At 31.3% G+C, this 20,300-nt stretch overlaps 1 protein-coding gene across 3 annotated transcripts in view; it reads right to left on the bottom strand.

Moving 5' to 3' along the window:
* Window positions 1–19,770, bottom strand: part of LOC145316537 (uncharacterized) — a 52,009-nt gene extending 32,239 nt beyond the window's left edge. For 2 of the 3 annotated variants that reach the window (XR_013878565.1, XM_080157109.1), the window contains exon 1: window positions 19,385–19,770. Coding sequence is in view for 2 of the 3 variants with exons in the window: in XM_080157109.1 (XP_080013235.1) it covers window positions 19,385–19,467 (83 nt within the window). In the remaining variant the exon portion in view is untranslated. The remainder of the gene's footprint in view (window positions 1–19,384) is intronic. The other variant, XM_080157110.1, reaches the window with a different exon arrangement.
* Window positions 19,771–20,300: the final 530 nt, after the last annotated feature.

Here is a 20,300-nt window from a genome sequence, read left to right as displayed (position 1 = left end):
ATCTCTATAGAGATTTTATCATCAGAATAAACTCTCCTTTCCATGTGTTGTTAGCTGTTAACAAATACCACATTTCAGCAAAATAAATTATTGTATTTCCGCAGAAACCCAGCTTAACCATTTAATGTTTAAAAAAGATTAAAATTGATTCAATTTCATCTGATTTTTTTTCAAAAGAAATAATAAAATCTTAAATCCTATCTAAATTTTGTGTTAGACTTTTAAAAACGCAGAATTCTAGATAAAATGCATAGTATTGGTCATAATTTAAACGTATATAACAGGCCATTATGTCACCAAAGAAACTTCCATCTTGATAATAAAATTCATAATTAAATATTCAAATTAAATTCATTTAAAATAGTTTTGCCTGGCGAAGAAATTAATAATTAATGCATTAGCTGATTTACATAACAAATTTCCAAGAAGGCAGACAATTTAAAGTACATTATATAGATCGATATATCAAACTTTAAGGCAAAAGCCTTTTTTTCTGAAAGTGGATCATTCATACTAATTTCAACTTTGAAAGATAAAAAGTTTTTTGGATTTAGTTAATATTAGCTCAATGTTAGTGTACTTCTTAGTTAAGTGTCTATATGGTTTAAGCACCCCGCATGGGCTTAAAAAATAATTTTTAAAGGGAGGAGGGAGGGAGGTGTTACTCTAGCCAAATGAAAAATCTTGTTAACTTAACATTTACGACGTCTAAAAAGGAAAGCTGAAGTTATCAATATTTAATGTGTCAGAAATTTTTATTAAAAGAGACAAGCCGTGATACTTCAATTTGGCCCATTTAGGTCACCATTCTGGGGGTCATCATTTATCAGCTTTTAGTAGTGGAGCTACTATAAAGTCAAGAGTGTCTGTCCATGCGTCTATATAGTCTATATAGTCTCTATGTGTCCTAAAAATTCATGTGATTTAAATTTTTTTCGCATGGAATCTTAATAGTCTATCAAAAATCATTTCATCAGATTTTTTGCTTCCATTATCAAAATACTTTGTTAAAACTATTCAGATTTAAAATATACAAAGCCTTATTACCAATACTTTGTGCATGCATATAGCTGAGTGAATGCAGAAAGGAAGGGGACAATGGGCTGTTTAATAAACTAGTCCCCAAAGTTTTTAATAACGTTTTCTTATTCATTGGCTTAACAATTTTTGGGACTTAAAATGAATTTTGATAGGTTGATTAATAAAGTTGACCATCCACACGTTTCAACTTAAAATTGTAATCTTCAGAAGAAAGAATTTTGTCTATCATCATTTAGGATGTAAATCAATTTATCGGCCTTTGTCTTATCCCTTTAGATCCCTGGAGTGAATGACAAATAATGGCATTTGTTTAGGGTAAACCAACAAACAAAAAACTTTCATAATAATTCTTAGTTTACCATTTCTCGCCCTCTCTTAATAGAAATCGGGGATAAAGGAATTGTTTCAATATTTTATTTTTAAAAGATATTTTTAAAAAGAAATGGGTCCTACAGAATTTGGTTTACAGATTATTTTTTTGAAAACTACAAGATAGAAAATCATATTTCTTAAAAATTTTGAGTATCCTACTATTTTCATTATATGGAGAATTAGGTTACCAGTTAATATTTAATTTTCATGGAATTACCCATCGGACATTTCTCTAAACCCTTTTGCCCTGTACAAAGTCTACATTAGTTTGCTGGCTAAGAAAGACAAGTACAATTATGTCAATAGGAAGCGCAGCAATAAAAAGAAAATACATAACTTGAGAAAGAACAGTAAACTTTATAAAATCAACAAATAATTAAAAAAGATTTGATAACCTGTTTTTGTAGGTATCACTAAATCTGCCAAAAAACAAGGAAAATCCAAAGTGACCGACTCGGCCGGTGTGACGGACAAACATACACTCCCTACTTGAAGAGCAGCTGTGCTACCAAAAAAGTGGAAAGCAAAGTACTGAGCTGCCACGCAAAATTGATGACTTTCCAACAATTTAGGTAAAGAAAAATATTGCCCTAAACAATGCTTCTTTTACTTGAAATTTTGCTTTACACAAAAAAAACTGCTATATGCACAGTTTTACCCAATTTTGCCCCCAATATTTTCCTCATTAGAATACAGAATGACGTAATTTTGACTATTTATTATTGTCATTATGTCAACATATTTTTATACAAAACAGGTTTTTTTTCATGAAAATATTTTTCTACATCCATTATCAAAATTCTCGTAATATAAAATTAAATTCATCTGGGACACCTGCCATACTCAAAATAACGATGAGATCCCTTGAGACAACTGGCTATGGGTTTATGTTAAGCCAAGCTTTTTGAACAAATATATTCTTGTTCTATATACATGACAGTAATAGTGTATTTTTTATCCGGTAACTGCCTGGCTTCTTCAACAAGGTCAATTAAACAATAATTTTACTGAAACATATCATTTCTTACATTTTAATATTAACTAAAAAGTCTGACTTTAAAAGTTTTAAAGTCCTTTATGAATATTTTAAAGCTTATATATAAAGTTAATCGAAATAATATAGTAAAAAGGTTTTTAAGTCTAAGCAAGAATTCTCAAACGGCAAGACCGATATGGTTTTTCATTTACAGAAAGCTTCGTTTGGAATAAAGAAGAGGCAAAGCTTCTAGTGTTATAAAGTCAAGCAGTAAGCTGTGTCGTATCAAGAATCATCAAGATGGCTGGTTAAGAATATTTGAGAATCTCATATTAGCCATTTTCAAAGAAAAAAATCTCAGAAGGCAAAAAATAGTATTTTTTCCTATTCTTGGTCAAATCTACAGAAACAAAATCTCCGAGTTTAATTAAAAATAATGTAAAGTAGTTTAAATTTGAGTATCAAGTTTCCGTGTTATCACGCTGCCACTCAGTTACAGGTTAATATTAACCTTTTTTAAACATTTTTTCTTGCCTTATCAACTTCATATCAATCTTCAGTGGACGAAGGCTTGAGTTCATAAGATACAAAGTAATTTTAAATAACATAAGCATTTTTTTTAGTGTCTTTCTATCTATATTTTGGAATAAATCAATCTTTACATATAAAAGATATGCCCTACTATAATTTTATTAAAGCGCTGCATGCATATGTGTGTGTGGATATATGCATACTCAGAGATAAACGATATGCAATCAAAGTAGAAACTGTATGTTTTATGTAGTTTATTTTGGTAAAATTTCTGAAGACGGTAAAAATAAATCTTAACTTCAATTAAAACGAAAATTTATAAATCTAAGACAAGCTATTAAAAAAAACAATTTTTAAGCCCAAATAAACCTTCTTTTACCCCTAGGTAAGCGCATATCTAATGATATGAATGTGTATATGTAACCCGGCATGGTATATTGCGTACAAAATGCGAACCAAAAATCAAACCATAACAATACCACCCCCCCACAAACACACCACCCTCTGAATAAAAATCATTCCCTTTGACTTAATGCTATTGGTTTTATAATATAGGAAGGGGGGACAATATTTCCCCTAAATATAAAGAATATATATAATAAATATAGAAAGTCTAGATGTTCAATCGCTTAATTTGACCAATAGGAACATTATATGAAAAATCTGGACACAATGTGTGTACATATGTTAATAAGAAAGGACAGTTATTTTTCATTTCATGTATAAGATAAGTCAACTTTGGATAGATGATATAAAAATATTCGTATGCTAGAAAATAGAAATTCTCTTGTATGTTAGTCGAATTGAAATTTCTGTTAGCTAGGCTGTCTAGTGTAATAAAGCTATTATATATATAAATAATACATGTATACATGAACCCGGCAAAATACATATCAAAGATCACGCAATTAGATTTAAGCCATAATCTGTAGAAGCCATACAACGAAAAAAAGGGTTCCATCCCCTTGCTAAGATTTACCCCCCCCACCTCCCCCTGTGATAACAACCTAACCTGTCTGATTTAATATTTGATATCATTTTTTAAAATGCCAGTAATAAACCTGAAATGATCCTATTTCACCATAGCCCCCCCCCCCCTCTATCTTCAGTTAACCCAGGTTAGGACACTTAACAGGATTAAAAAGCCATTTTGAGGTCACACTGGGTAAAATATCGCAAACGTTTAATCATAAGTTAAATTTCTGTACATTTTTTTAAATGGTGGGCCAGGAGGTGGGGTGGTAATTATCATGGCATGAGGATTTGTTATTATATGAGCAATAACTTAATATACTTGTTATTACGGGCAATAACTTTTATAAAATCAAGAAATCCGCGAATAATTAACGCTAGACTGTTTCTGAGCCCACCAAATCAGACTAAATACAAAAAACTTCCTATATCTAATTAAAAACGAATAAAACGCAAATATACAATTATGGAGGGGGGGGGGGTGTCCTTGGGTTTTACTATAAAAAGGACACACCTTTCATATTTGGTAAAGAAAAGGATGAAAAAACGGAGAAGATTAATCGATTGTTTGCCATATTCAGTCACAAAAGTTAATGAGAATGTTCTTTTGCTTATTTTTAGAAAAAGAACAATCCTAAAAACCTTATTCATAATTCATCTAAATGACTTAGGACATTTAATATACGACTTTTTGTTGGAAAAATTATCTTAAAAACGTAAATCCAAAATATTTAAATACCTAGAATATTAAGTTTTTCATTTAAGTGAAGCTGGGATGGTTTTAGACTATTCAATTTAAAACCCGTTTTAAGTCCAGGTATGGTTTAAGGCTATTTTCTTTCTACTCTCTCCTTTCCCTAGAAATACAGAGCCCCTAGATAGGGGGGCGCAGCTGCTAGTATCCCAATGTAGAATGTATAGTAACCATAAACGACAAGTACAACACTAAGCAAACGTTTAATCGATCAGAGATATAAAAACGATTGGGATCTAAGGGAATTAGAAACGAAATCGTTTTTGAAATAAATCAATATTTTAATATTGACAACGTCCCTAGCCCCAAAGATTGGTTGTAATATACCCTCTACCCTGTCCATAACAGAATATGAAGCTTCCCGGAAAAAAAACCACAGTACAGCCCTTTGAGAGAAGTCAAACCAGATATACTAACTAATTTTATCAATCTACCAACGTTCATTCACTAATAATGGCTTATTTTATACACCTTATCATGTGTTAAAGGCCATTCTTTAAACTTTTTCTGGGCAATTATCACTTTGCCACAAGTTCTTTTGATAACTTTTTCTTGTGCATCAATATTATTGTTATCACAAAATTCTGAGAAATAAGAAATTGTCCACCAATTTTGTTTTGAGGAAAAATAAACATACCTGAAAAGTAAAAATAACATGAGACCTGTTTATAAAATATAAATGTTTATAGATATATATGTACTCTTTTTAAACATTTTTCAAAATATTTGTATAAGAAAGTGTATGAATGTGTGTTTGTTCGTCTGTGTGTAATCATTATATTTACATTCATTTTGGAAGCTTATCAAAATACGTCGTATTCCTAGTTTTTAAGGAGCGCAGCTACTCTGAAGCTAAAAGGAATTTCTATTTTCAATAAGCTTTAATATAAGTGAATACGTCAGTCATGACTAACTTTACTTTAATCAAATATAGAGGACAAAAACATGACAATATGTCGTTGATACAATGTTTCCAGTTGAATCTCATGGTGGTAAAAATAGCAATAAACCTGTGTTTATACAGTAATGATGTATTTTTGCAAGTGAGTGAAAAATATTGCAAATAAAATAACCTATTATTGAGAAGTAAGAGTTTGACAAAAAACATGACCACTTATTGTCAAAAAAGCCACAGTGATTGTACTATTGCTAGTAGTTGAAATGGCAGCATTCCGATTAGAGACAGCTATGGCTGCGTTTAATTTGAATATGAAAGTTCTTGTTTTTATCATTACTCTGGCCTACATACGTAACGTAAGTCATACATTATAATAATAAAATACATTGACAATCAACTACAAAATATTTTTTTCCTCATTAACAAAAATGGATATAAATAATGATTTCTATGATTATAGACCTGTGTTACGTGTATATATATGCGTGTATGTGTGTGCGGTTTATGGAAAAACGAATATTCGTTCATTTCCTGAATAAAATAATAAGATAAGCTTGAGCAATATAAACACATACATACATACACTTTACACACAGTTTTCGTTAAAAAAAATACCCCAATATAATGGACTTTGTATCTATATAATTTTGGTTCTTGAAAACCTGTTTCTTAAAAGCATTTACAATTATGGTAGAGTTAGACGCATAGTAAAAATACATATATCTGGGAAGTCATGCTATTTCTAAATCAGCCAAATATTATATCAGACTTTTATTGGGTTTTATTCTATAAAATGAATGTCAATTCTGTAGAAATCTTTATAAAAACAATGTTATGATATATTTGTTTGTTTCCTCTTTATTAAAATGATTCCTTTAATTAAAAGTTTGAAGCAGAGAGTAGTTTTTAGTGTAGGTCGTGTATCAGGCCTCTACACTAGAGTCGATCGCTCGCTGCCGTGGTCTGGTGCACTCAGCTATTCAGGCCACGAGCCCCAGTACTCTCTCGCTGTATATTAACTAAGGTTGCCGAGCCCCCTGTCAGCATTACCCAGGACTGCAGGCGGCAAGACTGGTCTAACTTTCCATCCAGTACCCTTCTCTTCTTCCTGCTCCCTCTCTGTTCTATTTCTCCCCAAAAATTCCCCCTCTCCCCTCCCATTCTGTATATAAAGGCTCTACTATATATGTACACTGTGCTAGCAAACAAATAAGTTAAAAGGTAAGATTAAAGTCAATATAAAATCGCTTTTAAAGTTATGTGAGAAATGAGAGTGGTTTTTTACAGCAAACCAAACACTTTTTAGTGTACGAAATCATAAGAGGACAAAAAAACTAACAGGCTAAAGATCTACACTAAAAAATTTATAAAAATCCTTCTCTTTTCGTTTAAATCTACTCTCCATCTTTTATTATTTTCTATCCCAGTGTGTATACTAAGTTCTCTTATAAATCCACCTCACTTTCCATTCTCCACCCCCTTTTTCCTGTCTCCAAGACACTTGCTAACATTCCCCACCACCACCACCATCCCTCCTTACATAATCTTCAATTTACCTCTTCCCTTAATTTAAACCACTTCCCTCCCTCAATAACCCCCCCCCCCTCCACCACCACCTCCGTCCTGGAAACTACTCCCCATCCCTAAAAAAAATTTCCCTTCATCATATTCATATTTTTGTGTTCTTTCGTATATATACACCTTGGCTTCTTCTTGACATGATCTGTAGAGTAGAGTAGGGCCATGGATCCAAAATTTGATGCTAGATAGGCCCCCTTCCTCCCCCCCCCCCCCACACTCTACATTCTTTACTATCTTCATATTTTGAGCGAGTGTGTGTATGTGCAAAATATAATCTATTCAGCCCTTCCCTCCCCCCCAATACTGCATGTCAAGAAGATAAGGCCTTATATTCCACTTACAATGAAACCTACACTCCCTCTTTCTCCCTGCAATATACATATAGAACCTACCAAATATTGAACTAGGTCGACTAGAAAGAACATGAAAAACACTCTTTTTTTTTAATGAGCTAAACTAATAAACAACTCAAACAAAATCTATATATAAAATATATGAGCTTATGAACTGCAAGCGAGTCCAAATCCACTTAGAGTTAAGCATATTTTATTTTCATTACTAAAGGTTCATTGACACGTGAAAAGTTTTTAAAAAATAAAGAATAACTAAGCCATACTGCCTGTGTAAGGTAGGCATAAACCAACACCACTTGCTAGGGCGATTAAACACACAATTTTCAGTTCTATTTACCATTAATACCAACATTTTCTCTTACATTTTCTTAATGAGAAACTGAAAATACTTGAAACTTCCATCAGAGAAACTAATTTCCTCCCTCCCCCCCTCATATCATAATTTCTCTCTTTCCTTTATGACAAATATATAGCGATGAAAAGACTTCAACTAAGACACATTTCAAAAGAGTGAGAGAGAAAGAAAACTTGCTCTAAAGTAAAATTGTAACAGATGGGCTTTCTTTACAAATATATATATATATATATCTGTGTATCTACAAATAAATAAAATTTATTGTATACAAAGAAAAAAAAGTCATAAAAAATAACATCTCATATAGTTCATATTGCTTTCAAAGTACTAGTTGATTCGCCCCTAGCCTCTACGGTATTGTGTGGGATATTGGGAAAATAGCCTAAAATCACTTTAAGGCATTTAAAAGAAACCATAATAATTACAACTTATTAGGACAGCATTTTCCAAGATGTTGAGCTTAGGACAAAAATCCTACTACAATTTCAAAAACCAGACTTTCTAAATTTAAGCTTAGGCTTATTCAGATTATATAAGCTCAACTTTCAAAGCAATGCCTAATGCTCAGAACGTCTATTTCTAAAGACTCTCTTTTCACACGCTTCGTTTACATGGGATTTATATCCTTGTTGTATTTAAAAAAGGTAAAAATTGTGTATGTATGTAAGTTTGCATCTATTCTCTGCTTTTCAGGAAAGATTTGCTGCTTTCAATATCAAATTCTCAAAGTCAAATAATAATTTAGACTAGAGGCACAGCCGCTGGTACAAAATTAAATAAAAACACTTGAAAAACGTCTTAAAAATAAAATAAAATATTTGTTAAGTTAGCCTAGAGATAAAAATACTCTGACGTCAATTTTTTAACAAACAGATAAAAGTATTAAAAGATAAAATAGTTTCACAAAAATATAGAGAATTTAAGTTTCTACTTTTCAAAATTTGACATTTCTAAACGTCTACTCTTGAATTTAAATTGACATTATAAATGGTATATCTATGTATATGTACATATATATACACATATATTAATCTATTTATGAATGACTGAAATGCAGAAAGGGCCCTAGATACAAATATAAATTTCCATAAATACGCGAATAAGAAAATGTAGGATGGATATGATAATCTAGCATCATGAATATTCTACATGCATAAAATTGCCTTATTGACGAGCAAAGCTTTTCTACAATTGATTTTAGATGTTGCTTGTTATCAATGAAGGAAAAAAATCAAATGCTGTTTTTGACAGAAGCAAAAATAGGGATACATAATATTTTATACAAGTGACCTAGCCTTCTAGCTGAAAAGAAAGTTCTATTTTCAAAATTATTAAATTAATGCACGGTAAGTAAAATGTTTATATTGACAACTGCGCGCCTGACATAGCAGCAACTAGTTACACTTTCAGCTAAAATCGCAACCATAACATCACTCAATTAAGTACACCTATTAACATTTCATAAGATCAATTTGCTGGATATTTATGAATATTATTCCGAGAAATTAGGATATTAAACTAAAGGGGGGGGGGGGGGGCGGGGGGTAGGCAAATATTAGCATTAACAGGTGTTGCATATTTGTCTGAATAGTTGTTTTAATGTCATGCGGAGAGGGCGGCCCATAGCGCACCCACATTAAAAAGTAAATCCTTTAACCCATTAGCAGGATTTAACCAGAGCTGTCTATGCACTATAAAAAAAATCCCTTAAAGCACTCTTAAAAAAGATGTTAAATTTAAAAAAAAATTCAAATACATAGTTTTATTTTAGCTAAATAAGATAAAATACTAACTTTATGCTAAATCTAAATCAGAAAAGTACCAAAAGCAAGGATGACAACATCCATAAGTAGCGAAGCACAAAAATCTGTTCAGTTCTCATAAAAAAAAGGAAAAATTGAGAGAATATAAAAAATCAACGAAAATCACAAAGGAAAAAATAAGGTTAACTTCTTTTAAAGCATGACCGACAGACAGACATGCTGTCTTTAATGGCAGCCGAGCAAATAACATTTTCCCCATAGCGTTACGGACTGACTGGCGATCGTACAGAAAAAGTAAATTATAGAGTAGCTTCGCTACTACTAAAAAACGGGGCCACAAAACAATCAATGGATGCACTCTTTTAATCATTTGTTCACATTTTAAAGCCACGATTCTATTCTAGCTGGCACAGGCAACCTAGCATCTTTGGCAGCCCTTGATAAGAATCATAATATGTATCCGCCACAAAATCATGCTCATATATTATCTTTAAAACCAAAAATTATTAATCTAAAGACTCCATACATGCGTATATTTTTTTCAGCCTATAAAAAATCTTTTTTCACAAAAGGGAGCCAGGAGAAACTAATAGATTTTTATGGTTGAATTTGACACGTTCTAGTTTTTAAAATAATGAAATAAGGCTGCCCTAATAAAATGCAAATAAATTGAATTGAAAGTCCATTGATGATTATTGAAAATTCACAAATTGAACATGGATTCTGAATGATAAAATGATCAGAAATAAATCAGAATTCCCTTTGATTGATCCAAAGGCCTTGAGATTGAATATATTCCAGTCACATCTCTGGCTATATTGCCCATTACAATGCCTTTAAAAATGTGAATATCTAAAAAAAGGACATTTTTCTGTTTACTTATCTTAACTTGTTTAATCTTGTACTTGTAGAATTATTTCTTGGAAAACCAAAAAGTGTACTTTTAAATCAGTTTTAAGCAACCCAATACATTTTGTATTCTTACTGAGAAAACATCCTTAAGTAGCGAAGCACAGTAAAACATTAACCTAAGTGACGAGTAGCTGCTCTACTAAAAAATATAGATTAAAGATTACATAAATGATATTTCTTTTATGTTCTGTAATTGAAATGACAAATACAAAAGTTGTAATGAATAGATTTCATATGAATTCATCTTTTTGTTATCTTAATAGAAATCTTAAAATAATATCGAACAAGCACGGTTGTTTTTGGCGTAGCTAAAAAAATTACCTACTCCATTTTAAAATATTATTCTGTCCATCACTAAAAGATAGTTTTGAACGTTATTATAGGCATATAAGAATCGTTCCATAGTTTTCAAACTTTAAGTTAATCTAAAACCCGTAATATACTATAATATTACTTTGTTACCTATAGAAGTTATAGAAACATTAGAACATTACTTCACCCTCTGATTTGATGAGCTTCGCTTTTATGGATGTTGTCATCCTTGATCTATTGAATAGGTATATTTCGTAATCGAGTAATTTGGTCTTTAATGAGTTTAGTTATTAAAACAAATTTTTCTAAATTACAAATGTACATGATTAGAAAAATTAACAGAGAGAAAGAAAGAGGAATAAAGAGTCAAAAACATGTTAGTTATGTCTAAACTTTTTAGACATGTTTGATTTATATAAAGATTTATGGTAAAAATTATATTTTCCTTCAAACAAGTAACATTAAAATAAACTTAAACCATACTAATACCCTTAATAAAACAATCTCACAAAAGTTACCATTCCTTAACCCAAGTAGATGATCAAATAAACCTTAAAGTGATGACTTGTTTTAATTTTAATCTGCTTTAGATTGGCTAAAATTTAAATTATCCAGGGATAAGGTGGTTAAACATAATTTTAACAAGCAAAGTATTAAAAAAATAGAGCAAGGTTTGATTCACGAGACAGGGATTAATATTTTAAAATTTTTGACAATATAACAAGCAGACAATATTTTAATTTCCCTGAATATATAGCTTATGAATTCCATTTTAAAGAAATATAGAAATAAAAAATGTTATATACGTTAAAAAATAACCCTACCCCTTTCCTACAATTCTTTATTAGATTTTAAACCATAAATGCAAAAAATTTATTCAAATTGTCAGGGTCGGGTTTTAGTAAAAGAAATAGGATGAGGGTCTGTCTGTAGGTATAGTTGTTGCTTAGGGTTTCAATGTAGATGGACAAGACTAAAATTTTTAGGGAAGCTATTTACCCCCCCCCCCCCCCAAGAAAATAGTAATTATTACTTTTTTTCTTAAACGCCTTTCTAAGGTGAATAAAAGTTTCCCTAAAGTCTAGGGACATAACCAGCAACAAAAAATATCAATAGAACTAAATAATACTAAAATATATATAAAATAGTTCTTCTTAAAAGTAATTCAACATTTTATATTAAATATAAACAATATATATTCCATATCATGCGAATTAACGAGTTGCTAGGCAACTGAAAAACTGTATCAAATATATAGAAATCATACAAATGAATTGATATTTACATTTTTCCATATTAATATTAAATTATAGCTCAAATACGTGTCTGGGTCTACTAGCATACAATAATTTCTAATTTTCCTATGCATGTCAAATGTGTCTGTGTCTTACTTAAGATCTCTGGGATGGCTCGATTGGAAATTTTTATATTTGAATTGCCCATTTCCTGGAAGGACAAAAAAGGGGAAACATCCCAGAAAAATGCCAAATTAAACCCCTGAAATCTGAATTTCTGTACTGTTTTAAGTGCAATTACTTACCCTTTGTAGTCCCTAGAGGCTTGGGGGGAAGCCCCATGTAATAAAGAAAATATTGTGACTCTCTTATGACTTTGTTTGATTGTAGTCATGACTCATAGTCATACAATTGCCATGTACATTAAACAAATACTTTTTTTCAACACTTTTTAGCGATTTCGGAGTAATATTGGCGCTTCTTATATATTTCACTGCATTCTACAACATATTTTTCTAACAGAGTTCCTTGAACGCGTTTAAAAATCTATTTTGTTTTCAATATTTTTTTGCGGTTTAAAGAAAATCACGTCATTTTTGTGCCTTTTTTTTGTTGACTCTCCTATCTTGTGTTTAATTGCAAATATATCTTGTTAAAAATGCCTTATCCGGCAGTAGCAGAGAAATATATCGCAATATTTATACATACATTTATTCTAAAATATCAAAAACAGAGCTAGACTACTTTTTTTTCAATCCTCTTACCGCTCTTATAGAATAAATATATGGCAGGAGTTAGTCCATAGTGTGCGAGCGACCGACTCATCACGGATTTCCGAGCCCCAACTAACCCCAAGCAGTTTAGCCAGAGAATACAGTGGAGAGCGACCGACTCTATACACAACCGGCCCAATGCTACATAGCCCTGAATAGCGGGCTAATCCACTCTCGCATTTTACAGATATGATACATTGGGAAGGATATACCCAATATAGGAACCCTCTTCATATAACAATTGCAAGACATAGAAATTCTTGTGCTACTCTCTCTCTCTCTCTTTCTAATTTAAATCCATCTCTCTCATTGCCTTTTATTTATTAAGTAAATGGTAAAAGTTAGAACAAACCATCTTTATAGATAAAAATTATAGGAAAAAAATGCCAAAAAATGGCATATAACCCTCTCTACAGTATACATACACATGCCTTGGGTCATAATTTATGTGCGTGTGTGTGTATAAGTGAAGGTATGTGGGCATGGTTCTTGCAAAACCCCAAATAATTATTAAGCATAATGTATGTATGTTTGACTGTGTAAGGCACTTTGCAAGAACGTTGAAAACGAACAAAACGTTTCATTATCATGATTACTTTTTTATGTGCATCAAAGGTTTGTCTATCTGTGAGCTTGGAGAGTTTATGAATGAAAAAAAGTTAATATATGGGCACACACTACACGTCTAGGTATGCATTTAATAATTTTTAATTGCCAACGAATATTTTCATTAATTGAATTTGTTATCTCAATACGTACAGGACATGACTGTATCAGTCCAATGGACCACTTTCTGTCATCTTAAGCTGAGAAAAATGATCAGACGTCATTTCATATTTGAATCCATAAACCCCAAACTGCAGTATTTTTCAAAAGGAGGGGTCGGATTTTGCACCAGTCGTGTCAAAATCATCAAATTCATCTTTTTTATAAACAAAATACATCACAAATACAAATAGCCTAAATACCAAAAGTCATTTCAATGTAATTTTTTAGATAACTTAAGTAATTTTGGCATAAATAACGAGAAACTAATCCTCCCCCGCCCCCCCCTCCATATTTTCTTTAAAATAATTTGATATAAAAAGAATGTGCCCTACCCAAATGTTAAAACCAATGAAATGAGATCAATTTTAAATGTTATGTATCTATCTACTTTTATCTTACAATAATACTATACCACTAGTTTAAAAAATGCAGTAATTCCAGTTAGTAAGGAAAGAAAAAATATTTTTTTTATCTTTTGTCTTCAATTTTGATTGGATTTTGAAATTATAATCGTTATAACATTAAAACAACAAAAAACACAAAGGTTTTTATTACAAAAATAGAAACTTAAATTTCGGTTGGGGGCAAAGAAAAGTGGTGGAAATACCAGTTTTTATATGATCTATCTTTAACTCTGAGAAAATAAGTTTTTGTGTTAATATCTGAAAGCTTTTTAGCTAAGATTTGGCAAGAAGAAAAGCATTACAAATTAACCCTTTCAAAGCCCTTTTTTACCTTTATTAAATAAATTTTTACCGTTAAAATAAGAAAATTGAGAAAATGTCCACTGAATAGCCAGCAATAAAAATAGTTAAGTACATGGTATATAATACTTCTTGAGTAAACTAAATTTCCAGAGCAATTAAAAAGGAAGGATGTTATAAATATGGATTCCGTTCCTACAAGGTACATAGTTATATATATAAACAGGATGGAAGGGGAGGAAATTGTATGTATTAATCTTGTTGTCAATCATTATTTCAGGTCACACCAACAACCTTATGCCAGGCAGAATGATACAAGGAACATAAAATCCAAAGCACTCAGAAAAACTAAATCATGTGAATAAAAGAAAGAGCAAAAATGAGTTAAATAATAGGGGGGGGGGAATATAAATTGGGTATGTATTTTAGGAAAAGTTTAAGTGATTTAAAAGAATGTTATAGGAAAAGATAAGCTATAGAGACACTTCGCACCTCGAAAAAAGAAAGGCGGGAGAAATTAGAATCTACAAGAATGTCACGTTCATTCTTAGAATATTCATAATTTCCCCCCAAAACCTTCATATTTTCCCCCAATTCCATAATTAGTTTAGACATTGTATTAATAGATTTAGGGAAAGTGCATGTTCGAGTAAATAATAATGCAGTAATCTTATGATCTAACTCAGTATATATAACTACAATCAGAAAGCTTAGAACTGGTCCTGAACAGGTTTAGGCTACTTTTCGCTTCTCCTAAACATATGGAGTACTTTAATCTTAATAAGTTTACCAATTACAAAACCCTTGTTGAACTCAAATAGAACTGTAGACCCTAACTGCCAATTAACTTATAATTGACCATAAAGGTACAAAGAAACAATAATTGAAACCATCTGAGTTGGCATTGTTATCTTTATGAAAATAGATGCGACCAAGGAGAAACAAACATAATCACTCACCATTTCAAAGCAAGTGGCTTGAAAGAAAAAAAGGCAAGTCATCGAAAAAGTAAAACCAGACAATTTGACAAAAGGAGTGACACGCTCTGTGCAGGCTTGCATGTACTTATTTTCACACTTTTATAAATAAGTTCATAATATTAATCAGATAGATACCTAAGTAAATTGCAATTTTCTTTTAAAAAATAGGTATACTATTACTATACTACCTATGGAATAACTGAAAATTATTATTCAACTAATATAGCAAAATTTTCGCAGGACTTTCTTCATTAGGTGAAGACATTAGCATTCCTTATTTAGCTGATCCCATTAGATCGGGAAGGGATAGTTTATCTGAAGAAAACTACCTTGCATCTTACGTTTATTATCATTTTTGAGACAAATTGATTACAATTTAAAGGACGCCTGCAAGAAATGACACGCTTTAACTGCTGAAAGACTGCCACAAGAAGACCCAATACCCTAAAATATAAGCCTTCAGCTTCAATAACAAAAAAGTTCTAGGCATTTCAAAATAGCATTTTATGTACAATGGAATTTTTGAAAGATTTCCAATGCTCATAAAAGAAAAAACAATATTAAATTACGTTGCCTAGACATAAAATTATAACCTTATCTTTGTCAGAAACTTAGATTGCCTGTAACTGATTACATTTTTACAATAAAAACACCACATTTTATAGTCAAAATCTATGAAAAAAATTCGATTTAAATTGCATTTTTAAACGAAAATCATAGCGGAAACAAAGGGGTAAACTAATACAAGCTTAGCTGTGATTGGTTGTTAAGCTGATTCAGCCTTCTGATTGGCTACAGTATATTCGGTACAACGCAAGTAAAACTTAATTTTTTTTAATGATTTTGACTATAAAAATGGGTATTTTTATTGTAAAAATATAATTAGTAACTGGAAACCTAAATTTATGACAAAAATAAGCTTATAATTTTGTTTCTAGGCCACGTAGTTTAATTTTAAAGTTTTTAACATGAGCATTGCAATTCTTTCAAAATTTCCATTGTACATAAAATGTCATTTTAAAATGCCTAGAACTTTTTTGTTATAGAAGCTGAAGGCTTCAAATTTGGGGTATTTGGTCTTCTTGTGGCAGTCTTTCAGCAGTTAAAGCGTGGTATTTCTTGCATGCTTCCTTTAAGTATTACATCAACAAAAATTAATCTTTGATATTTAAGGGAATTGTTTTATTTTGATTGGAAAATGAAATGGTTTTTTATCGCATGAAAAATCCCTCCGTTAGTGCACCGAAAAATATTCTCCCTTGATAATTGTGCATGGAAAATACAAAAAAAAATGCTTCTGCTCTTTTGGTTTGAAGTAGATAGCTAGCTAGAGGGATTTATCAAAACTTAATGAGGTCACTGCTCAGGCTAATCTGTAATAAAATGCAAGAATTAAAGAAGATAAAATCAAGCCACGAAAGAATATTAAGTTCAGTTTGTAACAGACAATTTTTGCCTTTCTTAGAAGAAAAAAAAAAGGTTTTGATCGATGATACGTTGACTACCAATTACAACCCCTCCCCCACCCAATAATGCGGCCGATTCAAAAAATTCTTCAACCTTCCTATTCACCAAGTGATACACTCAAATTCAATAAAAAATTACCCCTTGAATGGTCAAAACCGGTTCCATTTGGAAACAAGCCTGGACCTCATTTTAACAGGAAGTTTAGGCAATTTGGTTGGTATTTTTGCGATAAATAGAAAAGTACCCATTTTTCTTTCCTTATTTTCTTACCTATAAATCCTAATTATACCATAGATGAAATGTATGGAGTATTTGGGTCCTTGACATTTTTTATGCCTAAATATTTTTTTGGAGCACAGATTTGAATAAAATTATTACAAACTAAGAAACCTTTTTAGAGTCTTTAGTCAATGCATAATCTTGAGCAATATTAGAATATTATGGGATTTCAATTTTCTATATTATGATCTCCACTAAAACGCCTAGAAACAGCACTGTGTATGTGCAGTGCATGTGTGTTTCATTATATCGACACAGCAAGTGCAAACTAAAACACATGTATACAATTTTTTCTTCCAATTTACATATTATCCAATTAAATTAATTTTAAATTAAATGTCCTAGACTTCATTTTTTATATAAATGGACTCAATAAGATGCTAAAACTGTCATATCAACTAGATAATAAATGTAAAAGTATATATAACATGTTTAACCCAGACAACTACCAGGAACTGCTAGCAGATTGCTTTCTGCTCTTTTGTAGCGACTTGGCTTGGTGTTAACATTTCAGACACTATTGGCTCATATTCAAAGACCCAAATGAAAGTCGGCACAGGATCCCACCCTGAGAGTTACTTATAGCTAGTGCCCCATCTATTATTTTTCTTTCATGCCAAGATAAATACTTTTTCATAAAACTATGACTAAATTCGCATATTATTAATTCCTTTTAACTTATATCAGACCACCTATCTAAACTTAGGTGTCTCAATTGGGGAATCCGCCCCTAGTTGCTTGGGACAAAGCCATATCAATAGCTTTAAAAGAAAGGGTTAAGAAAACGTATCTATATAATGTTAGTGTTACTGTCAAATGGCTAGTTTATAGAATGTATCTCTGCCACAGCAATATAGAAAGTTAACTTGACATAATAGGACAGGCTAAGTGATTAATCTCAGACTGCAAAACAAACTATTCTATACGTATGTACATTAATCGAATAAGAAATAAGTCAGATTTATTTTTTTGGCCTTTAAACTTAATTAAATATGCTTTTTTTCAGACAACTTTATAATCTTAGCTCTTTAACTACTTAACAGAACAGTCTTTGATTGCAGGCCAACTTTACAAAGAATCTGGACAGGTTTTAAGATATACTTGAAGAAAAATCATAATCCCAAAAAGAAAAGAATTAGCCGGCCAAAATTAACTTATATTATTTCCTAGATTATATATATAGAATAAAAGTAAGATATTATTTTATATGTTAGGGAATATCACGTACATATTTTCTCTTTCTCTCTCTTACAATATTAACATTATTATATTATCTTCATTTTCAAGGGAAAATATACCAATGGGCTTTTTATCCCCCCCCCCCCCTTCCTACTTCGAGTTCTTATTATATTATCACAAAGTAGTTTTTTCCACTGAAATCTCGCTAACTATTGAGCCATTGAGTTATCCGTTTACAAGAAGATACATATAGGACCCAGAATGGTTTCTGGCTGTTTAATTTCCAGAGAAAGGAAAAGACTTTAGGTGGTTTTAGGCTATATTTCAGCCCCCCCCCCCCCCCCCCAACACACACACATTCCTTAGAATAAGAATCCATTAAAACTAAAAACGAAATAACGAGATTAAGCAAATTGGGCCCCCCTCCAAAAAAAATCTTGTGATATTTATGTACTTAATCGTTATACATCCCCAAAATCAATACCAAAATGAAACCCAAAGTAGGAGCAAAACTGCAATTCAATTATTTTTTCCGAATTGGGCTAGTTTTCCCTAAAAAGCTCAGTAATTTGAAAATTTTTCTGGATTTGTAAAAGGGTAGTTTCACGAAATGCATTTGAACTTAAATTAGTCAACCGCATATTTTTTACTAGCTAATGGGTTAAACTATATTTACATGGCATATATTTGAAAGAATTTCAATTTTCTACCACGTTGTTTTGAAAACATCAAGACTTGAAAATCATTCAAATGCATTTCGTGAAACTACCCCTTTAATTTAAATGAACTAGTTGCTTCAACCCTGAACCCTAGGAAACAATAGAAAATAGCTTCAATCAACAATCAATAAGCTTTCCTTAAGAGTGTAACCAATTTAGAACAGCATTTACAGAGATCTTTATCCTCAACCAACAAAAGAATCACACTACTTTATCCTACAGGTTGATATATATTCAATGAGCTTAAACATCAATAATACAAAAAACGTGCTATGATAGAACATAAAATGATAAAACCTAAATAAAATATACAATTCTCACTTGGACTATTACATATCCGTAACAAATGAAAACGTTCATTAACAAAACGTTTCAATTTGACTATAAAACGACACTTTGATCTCCAAATCGTTATCACTAGTTCACATATCATTCACTTGAAGAAAGAAAAAGTTATTACCTGTTAAAATATTCTTTAACCCGATCTTTATTCACATTTTGAGGGAGGTTAGCTACAGCAAGATGTCTTGATTCCCTAACCATAGTGTCCACCTATCCATGCAGGACACCTACCCATGCAGGAGGGACCCCACCACATAATCCATAAATTCAAACACAACACACACTATCCACGGAGCACCATAGTTGGATTTCTTAGATTTTAAACTCTTTTTAATATATAATTTTTTCAATATTATAATATTATTAATAATAGAGAACTATTTATGGATAATTTTTACTTTTTTTTTTAGCTTTCACACGCAACTATAATAATGTTTCCACTGCGCGTTTAGATTTATCACTGACGTACGTAGGGAGGGAGAGGGGGAAGGAGGAGCAGTGAAAGGGGGGAAAATGGAGGGGGTGGGTGAAGAGTGGAGGACATTGAAAAGAGAAGGGGGAAAGGGGGAATAACAGATGTACCAGATATTATTATTTTGTTTAAATCTCAATTTTCAGGTTGTTATGAAAACAACAACCAACAAATAAAATATGACGTTTCATTCAGAAAATAAAGCAAAAATAAGAAATAGCATTACAATTTGTAAATTATTCGTAAAAACTTTTCATAAAATAAAGCTAACTATTAAGTTTTTCCGACTAATTATCATAATTATAGGAAATTAAAAAGATAAAAAACACTTGAAAATTGATATCTTTGTTTTAAATGAAAGAATAAAAACCTAAACAACAAAGTTTTTACGAAAACAAGTATTTCGCATCTTATTTGTATCTAAAATAAAACGTAATGCGGTATCTCTTTGAAGGGAAGGTAATCTAAAAATGAAATTGGAAGAGAATGGAGTGACACTCATCCGAGAGGAGGAAAGTGGAAAGGAAATTCATAAAGAATAAAAAGAGGGATAGAGTAAAGA

This window comes from Acartia tonsa, chromosome 4, assembly GCF_053477335.1.
Source record: "Acartia tonsa isolate MP-2025a chromosome 4, ASM5347733v1, whole genome shotgun sequence".
NCBI lineage: Eukaryota > Metazoa > Arthropoda > Copepoda > Calanoida > Acartiidae > Acartia > Acartia tonsa.
The sequence above is the reverse complement of the archived record's forward strand: the minus strand, read 5'-3'. Positions and strand labels throughout refer to the sequence as shown.